This window comes from Hydra vulgaris, chromosome 06 (assembly GCF_038396675.1).
Source record: "Hydra vulgaris chromosome 06, alternate assembly HydraT2T_AEP".
In the NCBI taxonomy this organism is placed as follows: Eukaryota; Metazoa; Cnidaria; class Hydrozoa; order Anthoathecata; family Hydridae; genus Hydra; species Hydra vulgaris.
Genome location: NC_088925.1, coordinates 4,437,808 through 4,451,536, shown reverse-complemented (window position 1 = coordinate 4,451,536; position 13,729 = coordinate 4,437,808). Strand labels below are relative to the sequence as shown.

The window sequence follows — 13,729 nt, the reverse complement described above, 5'->3', positions numbered from 1 at the left end:
TGTTTAAGTATTATTTTTTTTGTTGGGAGGAAATAGGACAGTGGCTATGATAAAAGTTTACCGTAAAGGAGCCGGGTATATTTGTAACTATGCTGCTGCTTTTCGCTTCTCTTATTCAGCGTAGCCGTTGTCAGGGCTGTCCTAAAAGGGACTCTCATAGAGAGGGGGGGGGGTCGTATGAGTTTTTTGCCAACTAGACACACACACACAAAAAAAGGTCCTCGATATTTGACATTTGCAAACTATTCTTCAAAACTTGTCAACTGAAATGCTAGATGTACAAATGCGGTAACTCAAACTCGAATGCATATATAACAGCATAGGGGATTGGGGATACCCCCTGCACCCCCCGCTCGGGACAGCCCTGGTTGCAACAACCACTCTAACAGAAATGAGAATTAATTTTTATTTTATTTATTTATTAATAGCTATTCATAAAACTGTTGTCTGGAATGAACTAGTTTCAATTAGTCTAGTCCAGACAACAATAATTCCAGTTCGTCATTTCCAGAAATAACTTTCATTTTGGTTAGATTTAGGTTTTTAACAACAACCACGCTGAATAAATGAAGTCAAAATACAAAACTTAGAATAAAATTGCAAAATGCAGAGCCATTTCAAAACCAAGAACAATAAACCAGACAGTCTTTTAAAAAAAGCTTTTAAATAACTAATGTAAATAACATGAAGATTAATTAAAAAAAAAAAAAAAAAAGTTGAAAAAAAAAAAGTAAAAGTAATTAACTTAAAATTTTTTTTACATAACCACAACAAAAAGAATGTCCAATAGGACTTTGTTAATAGTAACAAAAGCAAAAAAATAATAATAACTATAAATGTGTTTAGATAACATGTCTGATGTCATACTGAAATAGCGTGCTGCAGGGGGCTTCAGTACTTACACCAACTATCTTATAGCCTGCTGCCGCAAAGAGAACCGCTACATCTACTGATGTAGCGGCTCTCTTTTGGGGGTTACTAGCAATCTTTTCTTTCATTCTTTTTTTTTTGTAAAAACCGTATACTATAAAGATAAGCAAAACGAGTAAGCAATTGCTGAAATTAACTATTTGCGACATTATTCCTTTTTTTACTATTTACGAAACTATTCTTTTTTTGTTTTCGACACTATTCATTAAATTCATTTGGGACACTATTCATTTTTTTGCGACGTTAGGCCTTTTTAATATATTCGACACTATTCTGAAGTTCATTTTTCGACACTGTTCCTGTCACCCACATTTATATATACATTTTTTTTTAACATTTAAATTAGATTTGAGTTTATTAACAAGTCTCTAATGTTATGCAATAATTTCTTAGTATTCAAAATTTATGACCATATAAATTTTGAGCAACCTCCCCAATTATTAAGGGGATTTAAAATATTATGTTTAACTAAGTTATAAGTTCGTCTGATAATCAAACTCTGTTCCTCATTCAAAAGTTCGAAGCGAAAGTTAAGTCTTTTTTCGTGAATAAGTAATCAAATAACGCAGACTTCATCGTTAAAATTTGTCGCAGAATAACGAAGAAAATTACGTTTTTCTAAGTGACTTTTGTCTACAAGGTCATTCGTATTTTTCCAACAATATTATCAAATTAATTTTTTTCGCAAATTTAATTTTATCATTGATTAATGTTTTTTTATTACATAAAGACATTCTTTAATGCAGTGGCTGATTTTTAATTTTTATAACTTTTTATTTTTCTAAACTTGCCGTCACTAATTATTACTTTTTTTTTGTAAAATATACAAATGGCGGGGGCAAGAAAAAGACAAAAATAGTCTTATTGCCAAGCCCCTAAATATCCGTACATAATAAATTGATTAAAAACTTATGAAATGAAGTTTAAGTTTGTTATGTTTATTTTAGTTGACAATTATCGTTTTGTATTTTTTGGGAATACACTTAAAAAATTAATATATAAGAAATACTAAACTCTCCTGTTTTAGTATGTTATTTAAAAAAAAGAGAAACCTTTTCTTAAAATAAGATACTAAAACAGAAGAAATAGGGCATAAATAGCAGAAGTTTTGAATAATTTTTTTTTTAACATATAAATAAAATGGTTTAAAAAAATATTATCTATGAAAATATAAGTGAAACAAAATGCAAGATTTAATTTTAATTTAAATGCAAGATTTAATTTTTGATTTACATACAAGTATTGCGTGGTATTATACCACGTCAACAGCAATGTAAAAAGGTTTCATAATTTGAAAATGCGGCGATTCCCTTTATCACCAAACCGATTAGAATTACTTAATCAACAGTATCTTTAACTAATAGTATTATTAATTGTTACATACAAATGAGGTCTTTTAATATGTTGTTAAGAACCATATTAAACTCATTTATAGACTTTATGGTAGCCAATAATATAATGATGCCTACTTGCGTATATTTTGAGATGTAATATAAAAATAATCATGAAAAACCAACGATTTTGGTTTATAAACATACTTTTGGTAAATAAAACATACTTAAGTAATAAACCTAAGTATGTTCTTGTTTATATCACATTAGAATGTTTAAAAACGTTGAAACAACCACCTTATTCGGTTTGCGTGTAAACTTTATATAATCAAAACCTTTGAATTTTGAACTTTAAAACTGTTGACTTAAATTTAGAGTAAGAAAATAAAAAATAAAAGTTACTAATTTGTTGCCCTCACATTTAGGGTAGGGATGGTAAATATTTTAGGGTATTTTTTTGCCAAGCTCCAATCACCACAGGTTTTATTTAACCTAGGTATAAATAATTGCTTATATTTGTAATTGGGTCATACTTATATTACATAGTGGCGTAGTAAAACATTTTTGGCCAGTAGGCATACTGACCCAGGTGCCTAATTTCTGTTACTCTAGAACAATATTTTTTACTAAAAAAAAACAACAACAAAAACTCTTTAAATACATCTTGAGGCTCCTAAAGCTCGCGGCCCTGGGTCTAGTTGCTTGAGGGACAGTAAATGTTGCTTACACTGGCCTTGTTTTAGTAAGAAATTTTCATAAATAGCTCTAAATTTTTCAGCCCATAAAATACCGTAATTCTTAAAACCAGTGCCGGATTAAGACTTGCAGGGTCTGAGGATACTTTTGGCCTTTTTTCTTATTAAAGTGGCAAAAAAAACCTTACAAAAATAAAGCATTCTTTTAAAAATTTTGGAGCTCCTAAATCTGCGGGACGTGGGGTTGTAGCCCCAATAATCCAGGACTGGTTTAAACTTTCCCTCCTCAGTTTTTAAATAACAAAAACTTTTACGCAAAAGACCTGTAAAAAAAACTAACAATTATGCCAATTATGCCTTTCAAATAGTTTTCTATTTATATACCCTTTCTGAGTCTCCCACGGGTATACGCACCTTCTCACTGCCATGTTTCAGCTTTGTCTGAATTAACTTAACTTTTTTGCATTATTGTTGTACAAGATCCTCTCAAAGTTATTGTAGAATATAAGTAAATTTACTCACTTATTTTATATAGATTACTTTAAATAAAATTTACTTTACAAATTATATATATTATTTAAAAAATATTATTTCATTTGTAAATTTAATTTACATTTGGTACTTTTATGTAATTTATTTTCATATGCAAGTTTTTTTAATATAATTTTTTTATAATTAGTTACTTTTATAGGCAAATGTAAATTAGAGTTTGAGGAACTTATTATATAATGAACTTATTATGTAATTATATATTATGTAATGTAATTTTCAAACATAATTAACTTTTAAATGTAAAAGTAAACAGCTTTTTCATGTGACTTACTTTTACATGTAAAAGTAAATTACTTTTTGATTTAATCTACTTTTACATAACTTACTTTTGAAAGTAAATAAACTTATATTATAAAGAAAAAGTCGTTTCAAAAAAATTAACTACTTATACGGAAATGTAAATTTAAATTAAACGTTAAAAATTACTTATGTAATTTACTTTTTGATAAAAATTAACTTACTTGTATAATTAAGAAAAAGTAAGTAAAAGAGCCATCCTAGGCTGTAGCAAGTGTAGCAATTGCTATAGTCAGCTCAGTTTTTTTTTCTCTTTTCATTTTTTATATACATGTTTTTTTCATGCAAAAGAGAAAAATAATTTTAATAAGATATGGAGTCAAAATACGGCGCTTCAAAAACTTATTCAAAATCGTATCTGAGCCAACTTGACAATGTTACAGAAATATTTCATTTGGAAAAATGAAATGCTTCACTGAAAAACCGATGTTTTTAACGGGTTTTGTCTCACATGGCCACAAATTTTTGAAAGAATGTCAAACATCTCGCAGCGTATTAACTTAAATTGAACTGGGAGTTAAATAAAATGGCAAATCGATTGAAGCAACTGTAGCTTAAGTCAATTTGTCCTATTTTGAAACAACTCTATACATACCCCCGATAATTTATTATATATTGAGGCTATTTAGCTGCGATCATTTTATTAAAAGGAGGCCTAATGACTGAAAGTCATCAAGCGAGAACCATTAGCAAAAAAAAAAAATTGTGTAGCAAAGACAGAAATTCTGTTAAATATCCACTCTCCGTTTATAAAACTGTTTTTAATGAAGTGGATAGCAATCATTAAATGAAAAGTTTTTATAATTATAAAGACTAAATTAAATCCGTCTGTTGGTTTCTCTATTTAGTCTATTATGAAAATGGTGGAATTTGTTTGTTTTTGTAAGTTTTGAAATTTGTTTGTTTATGAAAAATGGTGAAATGTGTTTTTGCTGTTCTACGAGTTATTTATCATTGAAGAAATCAAACGGTTTAAAAACATTTTTAAAAATTTATAGATTTCCCAGAGACAAAGAGAAGAAAACACGTTGGATAAATGTTTACCTAAAGCGAGTTTTAAAACGTCTAACAACACTTTAATAGATGATCGGATTGACATCAAAACTTCCAAAAGGTTAAACTAAATAACATTTTGCACAACTTTCCTCCCAGATAGATTTTTAGTTTATTTTAAAATTAGAAAGAACTTTCTACTTCTTTTTTTTTAATTTGGAAATTTCTACTAGGAAATTTCTATTATTCTTTATGAAAAAGTGTATGTTAAGAAAATGTTATTGTATCAGGAAGTTGCTGTTTTTGGAAAACCAATTATGTAAATTCTCTTTTAAAAATGAATATAATACAGATATAAATCAACATAATAAACATCTTTCCATGTTATTACGCATTTCCGATCAAGATGGAAAGACGAGTATTTGAAAAATCTGCGTGAATATCATAAATCTTCCAAAGTTAAAGGCTCAGATCTAATTAAAAATGGCGATATGTTTTTATTAGACGATTCTCCTTGGAATTGTCTAATAAAGCTATATCAAAGGAACTTTCTACTACTTTTTTTTTTAGTTTGGAAATTTCTACTAGGAACTATTATTCTCTGTGACAAGGTGTTTGTTACAAAAATGTTATCGTATCAGGAAGTTGCTGTTTTTGGAAAACCATTGATATAAATTCTTTTTCGAAAAGTGTTTTAGATATTTTGATAACTTGTAATACAAGTTATATGTTTGATAAATTAATTTTGAAAATGTTGTGAAAACCATTAAACAAATAAATTCCTAATTTTTATGTGATTAAATTCATTTAACTTTAGAATCAGTAAGGAAGTCAAATAGCAAAGCAAAGACAATTATATGTGATAAAAATCTAACTCTAACATTTAATGAAAAATCTTGGTAAACTACTGATGGTATTGTTTTGTTGTTTGACTTTTGTTCACGTTTTCTTATTATACTTACAATGTTCTTCTTAATCACCCTGAAACTTCTACTATCTCTAACGTTAACAAGACTGGTGATTTTGTTAAACTCGCTGTCACACAATGGAAAACTTTTAATCTAAAAAGTTTGGGCATATATTTTAGGTTCAATAATGATCAAAAAGCTTCCTCAGTGATCTAAATGATAAAAAGTTTGTTTTGGATTTTTGTGATACAAAAATCAGAAAATAGGCATAAAGTATCAACACATGCCACGAGGCATTTCACAAATTATACACGTGAAGAAATAGTCTAGCTGATTAAAACGCTATTAAGAGAAACACTTTTGTTACAAATATATTATGTTACGAAAATCTGTTACAAAACCACTTGAAACAAAATTTAGAAATTTAAGAAAAGTATCTTTTAGACATATTTTTTAAGTGTACTTTGAAACCGATGAAGTCTCTTGTTTACATTAACATGTATTTTAAAATTATGATTTGCTTAATGAATATGAAATTTTGACAGTATAATGTTTAATTTGTTAAACTTTGGTCAATATCTAAAATCATTTGAAATAGGTGGATTAAAAAGTCCTTTTGACAATACTGTTCAATGGCTTTTCTTCAATTTGATTAAAGATAAAGTTTGTTTGAATTCCATATTTAATACTTTTATGCTTTAATGTATTACTTAATTGAAATTGAGTGTTATCATCACAATATACTTTTCTATATTTATTTATAAAAAACCACTGAAAACTTTCTAAAACAAAATCAAACAAAGAACTATGTTGTTTTAAACAAAGAACGATCATATTAAGTTTGTCTTGTTAGGTTAACATTTATTCATTGACACTTTTGTTTTTATTATTTGCTGAGATTTGTTAATTGTAACGTTGTTAATTGCAATATGCCTGAAGTTTTCTGTTTTGGGGTTTTAAAAGCATTCCTTATTTAATTAAAGCAATATATTTTTATTGAAAAATTTAGTTACTTTATTATTTGATTTGACACCTGTTTCTTTTTTTCATTATTTGACAAAAGGTCTTTTGTAATGAAGTAATGAAGTTTGTTATATTTTATATATTTATTATATATTTATATGTTTCATATATTTTATATATTTATAAATTGTTTTTATAAATTTATATAAATTGTTACAGTGTCTATTTTAATTTTCAGATATTTTATAAAGTAAGCCATTATATAAAACGTAAGGTGTTTTAAAACAAATTTTAATTAAATAAAAAAATTGAATTTTAAACAAATTTAGATTAAATTTGTCGTTTTCATTTTCAAATATCAACCTCCAATTTTTTTACAGACCAAAACATTTTAACAACCACAAATATTTTGTAGATTTAAATATATAGATAAATTTATATGATAATGTTTTGTGTATTATTTGACATAATTACATTGACTGGCATTTGGAATACCAAGAACTAAATGAAAATATATCGACTGAGGATAAGGGTTCGGTCAGGGTTTTAGTCATGATTAAAGGTCATAAAAGACAAGTAAACTATCTTTTCGTTAAAAAGTATTCAATTAAACTAGATGGTTTTAACGTCGCGTAAATCAAGTAACGTTCTTCCGCTCTAAACGGACGGAAGAAGAAAGCAGTGGTAGAGGACCTTATCTATCACTATAAGCCACTGTACATCCAAGGCTGGCGCGAATGTGTGCTACCCCCCTACCCCCACCTCCTATCAATAAATTTTATTTCATTATGTCTGCAAATTTAGTTCTTTTAGACCAGCAATTCGGCTATGTAGATCATATCGTACACCTAGATCAAGGTTGCCACAAGTCAAAAAGTGTCAAACTGAGAAAATCAGGGTTGAACTTTTAAGTTTTTAATTTTTTTCCAACTAAGAGTACCATTTGTATCTGTCATTTTGTAAACATTCGTTTTAGACTTGTGGTATTTTGTCACCATGTACAACACATAACATACTATCAAATGACATTCATAACTCAATATCCATAATTTTTGACTTGTGGCACCCTTGATCTGAGTGTGCGATATAATAAAGTCGGCAAACTTGAACTTTTAGTACTATTGGCAAATGTGAAAAGCGAAGACCTTTTTTTTTTTATACAAAAAAATATTTATGGCATTTTTGCTAAAGTCAATAAAAATCCTGAATCCGCCCCTACATCCCTAGTCGTTAATATAAGATTTTTTTAAAGTAATCATTTGAATAAAGGTCTTATAATTAGTGCCTTAATAAAAAAACTTTTCAAGTGGCTATGTAAAGTAGATACTCATAATTCGAACTTTTATAATTCGAAAGATCATTTAAATCAAACAAATTCTTCGGTCTATTAAAGATTGAAAATTTAGAATTTAACTCCAATTTAAAATATACTCGAATTACTTTTGTAATTCGAACATATTATGAGACTTCTTGAGAATTTAAATTACATGAGTAATTTGTGTAACTTTGATCGACATGAAATTATGATTAACTGAAACTACGATCGACATAACGAAACTCTTGTTGCGTATTTAAATTTAGCGTTGCGTAATTTACGGACTACAAATACGCAGCATACTTAACAACTAACACGTTGCAAGAGTTTCATTAACAATGACGAACATAATTCAAACAGTTTTATAGCATAGCCACTTGGTGGGTTTCTTTATAAAGACACTAAATATAAAACCTATTATTTTTGAAGTTTAAAAAAAAAAATAAAACCTGATATTTATCAAACAACTAACACAAATATAAAAATCAATTTCCCTATAAAACTACGCTTAAATGATATCACAAATTGAAGACGATTTTTTCTAACGGATAAAAAACAGGAAAAAAAAGAAAAAAAAAGAAAAAAGATAAAAGAAAACATTTATAAATTAAACGATAAGTAAAATCAACTAAAAAGAAGAATAAATAAATGTTTTAAAAGAAGAAAAGAAAAAGAAATATCTGAAAGAAAATACGTAAAGAAGTATAGACGGGTTGCTTTGTTTACATTTTTAAGCGCACGCGCAAAAAAACGACAGGCAAAACATGTTCAAATTTATATTTATATATATAAATATATATATATATATATATATATATATATATATATATATATATATATATATATATATATATATATATAATATATATATATATATATATATATATATATATATATATATATATATATATATATATATATATATATATATATATATATATATATATATATATATATATATAGGAAAGTGCTAATTGAATATATAAATCTTATTTAATAGTTAAATGTAATACAAACTAATAAATATTATTCAATTACACTTGTTTAAATACAGTTAAATGCATTTTGTAGCAACTCCTTAAATTTAAAGTCCTACTTTATTAGGTGGATAATTTTGGTCATCTTTCTACAACTCTAAGCTATTTCTATATTTATAGAATTTCATTTAAAAAATACCCATTTCATAACAATTTCATTTTTCAATTCCATCGGGACTTGCGCTTAGGATAATCAGTCACAGTGGAAACAGTTTCAGAATATGAAATTATTTGTAAAGATTTGTGAGGGTTCATCAATATTTACATTGTACCCCATTTTATAAACAGATTCAGTATTTTATAAACAGATGCCTGTAGATTTTCCAAGTGGTTTTCCTTAAAGTTTTAGACAAATTTTCTATAGAATATAGTTGATTTTGATCAGATCTCATGAACAATTTGAGTGAAACTTTTGGTTTTTCTGTAATTTTATCTTGGCTTTCGTTAATAAGCAATAGCTCATAATGAGCAGTAATTGGTTTAGCCTGAACTTAAAGCCTAATTTCATATGCAGTGTCTGTTTTATTACAGTTCTTTGTTTCATCAATTTATCAACTAATAATTTTAAAAACAACAGCTTTTGATGCTAATTTATCTAAATTTTGATACAAATTCTCTGTTTTTTTATGACTTAACTGGATTGATAGAAGTATAGGTTAATGGAAGTATATCCTGTTAATTTTAAATTTAGTTTACTTTTAAAAATTGGCAAAGTATTTATTGATACTGGCTAACAAAATTTGACACATTTTAACGCGCTGGTTCCACTTTAGTGAGAGACTTTTTCTATTCACATATTTTACTCGTACAAACTTCACACCGTAACTTTTGCTTTACTTTGCTTTTGCTCAAATGTTTTGCCTATCATTTTTTGCGCACGCGCTTTAGAATGTAAACAAAGCAACCCGTCTATAGTAAATAGAAGTTAACAGAAAAAAAGTTAATGAATGAAATAAATAAAAAGAATGGAAAACAAAGAAAAAAAACTATTTATACATCGAAATAAGATCGGCATATTAAGTTTTTTTAATTTTTTCATATGTTTCTTTAGTTTTATTTCATATATTTGATTTAGTTTTATTTCATATATATTTTTTAGGATTCTTTATTTACGATTTATTTTTTAGTTATGCTGCTATGCAGTCTTGCAACGATGATTTTTCTTTAGTTTTTTTTAGCGTATAAAGTTTTATTGTTTTTTGCAAGTGATTTATTGTTTTAATTTTTAGTTATTAATTATATTTTAATTGTGATATATAATCTGTTATACAGTTATATATTATATGTTTTTATTTTTACTTAAGCCATTTATTATATGTTTTATTCTACTGAGTATTCTTTATTTATTACTGCTTTTTATTGTTAATTTTATCTTGTTTTTTTGTTGTTGTTGTTGTTTTTTTTTGCCAAAAGTACTTAAAATAATTTTTTGTTTTGTTTGTTTAACTTTTATTTTGTTTTGATTTTCGCAGTATTTTTCTGCTTATATTTTATGTATTTATTTAGTCATATTATTTGCAATATATTTTGGATATTATATTATAAGAACTATGATTAATATATTTACTAAATCTTTATAGTTTTTTTTAGCAGAGTTTGTTTTTATGTTATCGTTAGTTGTTAGGTTTAGTCAGTTTATTACTGTTTGTAACTGTAACTTTGTATGTATAAACGATTGTTGTATGGAAAATTATACCGATTTATTTAAATTATTATAATTACTGTACTATTATTATTACTATTGTTAAAATAACATGTTATAATTATTTATTATTATTATCATAAATATTATTTTTACTATTACCATTACTATTTTAATCATCGTCATTAGGCGTTTACTTAGTGTTAGTAGTTTATACTATTTGTAAACAACTTTGAAATGTAATATCGAATATTTCAGAAATATATTGATTGATTGATTAAATACGATAAAAAGTTTTCACATATCGAAGCTCCGTAAGTCTATAATTACCTTCTACGTAAAAGCAAAAAAGTTATAAAACAAAAACTACCTTTAATAATCCATGTTATTGAAAAAACAATCGATCCAAAAACCACAAAAAACAAGCAAATTGGTTTATTCCCAAGTCTAAACATGCTTAAAAAAGCAATAAAATATATTAGTAACACTTTTAGAAATCTTTTTGAAATTAATTACCGTTTTTATATATAAACTTTGTTGGAAAGAGATTTTCATTGTTAAAATTAAATAACCTTTTAAATTCTTTGTGAAATTATTTGACAAGAAAGACGTAAAAGTTTTTCGACGGAAAGTTTTTCTTTATATAGCATTTTTAATTGGTTGTTTGAAAACAATGGCAAACATTTTATCGAATTATCATTAAAAATTATTTAATTAAGATTGTATTTAGAATCCTTTTTTCAACCGTAATATAAAATTTTTACAAATACCAATTGTTCAAAAACACAAGTTCAATTAATTTATTGCAAAATAAAAAAGGGGACGGAGTCTGGGCATGGGGTTTGTGCAAATATTTACTACAAATGCTATTTGGAAGGTTTTGTTTTGAGGACTTTTTTTTAAAAAACCAATCGGCAATTTTCAAGGATTCACTCACCTTTCTTTCTCATTTTATTCATAGAATCGTCCTTGGATGCATTTATTACTCACTGAATCTTGCATGTAAAATAAGTTTAAACCCCCATTCCATCCTCACTCACTGTTTTCCGTTAAATTATATTTTAGCACTTTTTAAATTAAAACTTTAAGAATAAGAACAAATATTTTAAGGTAACTTAAATAAAAAACGCTCAAAAACGCCCCTCTTGTCACTCATTTTCCAGAATTTTTATTTTACTGGTTGTTGTAAGAAAAACACTTTATAGCTCGTTTGGAAATTGAAAACGATGGAAAAGTTTCTTTTTTTGATGAAGTCATTCTTTATTATCTGGTTAAAAATCTTATTAATAAGAAAAGTTTTTCAAGAATTTCTAAGTTAACTTTCTTACTTCATTTATTCAAGAGCTAGCGTGTCTAAACTTTGAGCGGTCGGGGCGCAATGGTTATAGCAGTTCCTTTAGAGGCAAGAAATCCAGGTTTCGAAGCAAGCTCTGGTCATATTTTGCGCCATCACGCAAAGGAAGGAGGCGTAATCGTCCTAAATAAATGCTCTACCGCGGTGCTCTGTTATAAAAAAGGTCTTCTTGGGAAAACAAAAATTAAAAAAATTAAAAAAACCAACATTTTTTTAATGCAATTAAGTGTTAATCGCAACAACAACAAAAAAAAAAAGATTGATGAGATGAGTATGTATCTAGAATGCTTAAAAGAAACTGTTTTTTTATACCGGGGCAACGAGCCCACTCTCCAGTAAGTTAACTTTGAGTTAAAGTTTTCCTAAGAGTGAAAGATTTATAGTAGGAATGTACCGGATCGTAAATTTTGAACTCCGGCCTAAACGAGATTTATATTTATATAGTTTTTTACCTTCAAAATTGAAAGTGAAAGCCTGCTCCTCAGCATCATGGCTACATGATATATATTTATAACCTATAATATATGTGTATATATATATATATACATATATATATATATACATATATATATATGTATACATATATATATATATATATATATATATATATATATATATATATATATATATATATAAATATTATACTTTTACAACCTATAATAAATACATACATATATATATATATATATATATATATATATATATATATATATATATATATATATATATAATAAATATATATATATATTTACATAAATATATATATATAAATATATATATATAAATATATATTTATGTAATATATATATATATATATACATATATATATATATATATAATATAATATATTTATTTATATATATATGTATATATATATATATATATATATACACATATATATATATATATATATATACACACATATATATATATATATATATATATATATATATTATTAAATATATAATATATTTATTTATATATATTATATATAAATAAATAGAGTTTGTTTGTTGCCCAAAACATAGTTTTGGGCAACAAACAAGCTCTTTTTTATCAAAAATGATAACAAAGAATAACAACTCTTTTTGCACCACGATATTCCTAAACTTTTAGAAATCTTTACATAATTGATTACTGCAAATAAAACAAAGCAAAGCTACAAATATGCGGTCTAAAATAGTTTTATTTTATCGCTTGTTGCACTTTCGTGTGGAGGCCCTGCTCAAAGTAGTGACTTTTTAATATAAACATAAAGAAGATTTATTGGCTTAAGTACATACATCGACTATCTTATAGTCTGCTGCTACAAGGAAATGTTGCTACATCGACTAACTTATAGCCGGTTTCTGCAAGGAAGTGATGCTACATTGAGTGAGGATTTGATATAGGGCAGCAATCTTTTTTCTTTTATTATTTCAATTAAAGTTTCTAATGTTTAAAAACTCTCCACTAACAAGAGCGCAACAAGCGAAAAAATAAAATTATTTTAGAGCGCTTAATTGTAGCTTTACCTAAAATTACTTTGTATTTGTTAAGAATTTTGACCTATACATAGGTCTTCATTGCCCTGTAGGACAATGATTTTTTGATTTAATTTACACAATCTGTTTCACATGTCTTAAATAAATAAAGTAAAAAATAAAAACTCCAAACTCGCAAACTCCGGCCGTAATTCCGGTACATCCCTAGTTTAATGTTAAGGGCAACTT

At 26.3% G+C, this 13,729-nt stretch overlaps 1 protein-coding gene across 3 annotated transcripts in view; it reads right to left on the bottom strand.

Annotated features, from left to right (window-relative positions):
• The window catches only part of LOC100212636 (alpha-1,3-mannosyl-glycoprotein 4-beta-N-acetylglucosaminyltransferase A), a 39,451-nt gene that overhangs the window by 16,149 nt on the left and 9,573 nt on the right, over nt 1-13,729 (bottom strand). The window contains exons 1-2 of one of the 3 annotated variants that reach the window (XM_065799032.1): nt 12,470-12,534; nt 11,034-11,119 (exon numbers count right to left, since the gene is read on the bottom strand). In XM_065799032.1, the coding sequence (XP_065655104.1) occupies nt 11,034-11,118 (85 nt within the window). In that variant the 5' untranslated portion in view covers nt 11,119; nt 12,470-12,534. Of the gene's footprint in view, nt 1-11,033; nt 11,120-11,235; nt 11,255-12,469; nt 12,535-13,729 lie in introns of those variants that run through there. The other 2 variants (XM_065799033.1, XM_065799031.1) reach the window with 2 other exon arrangements.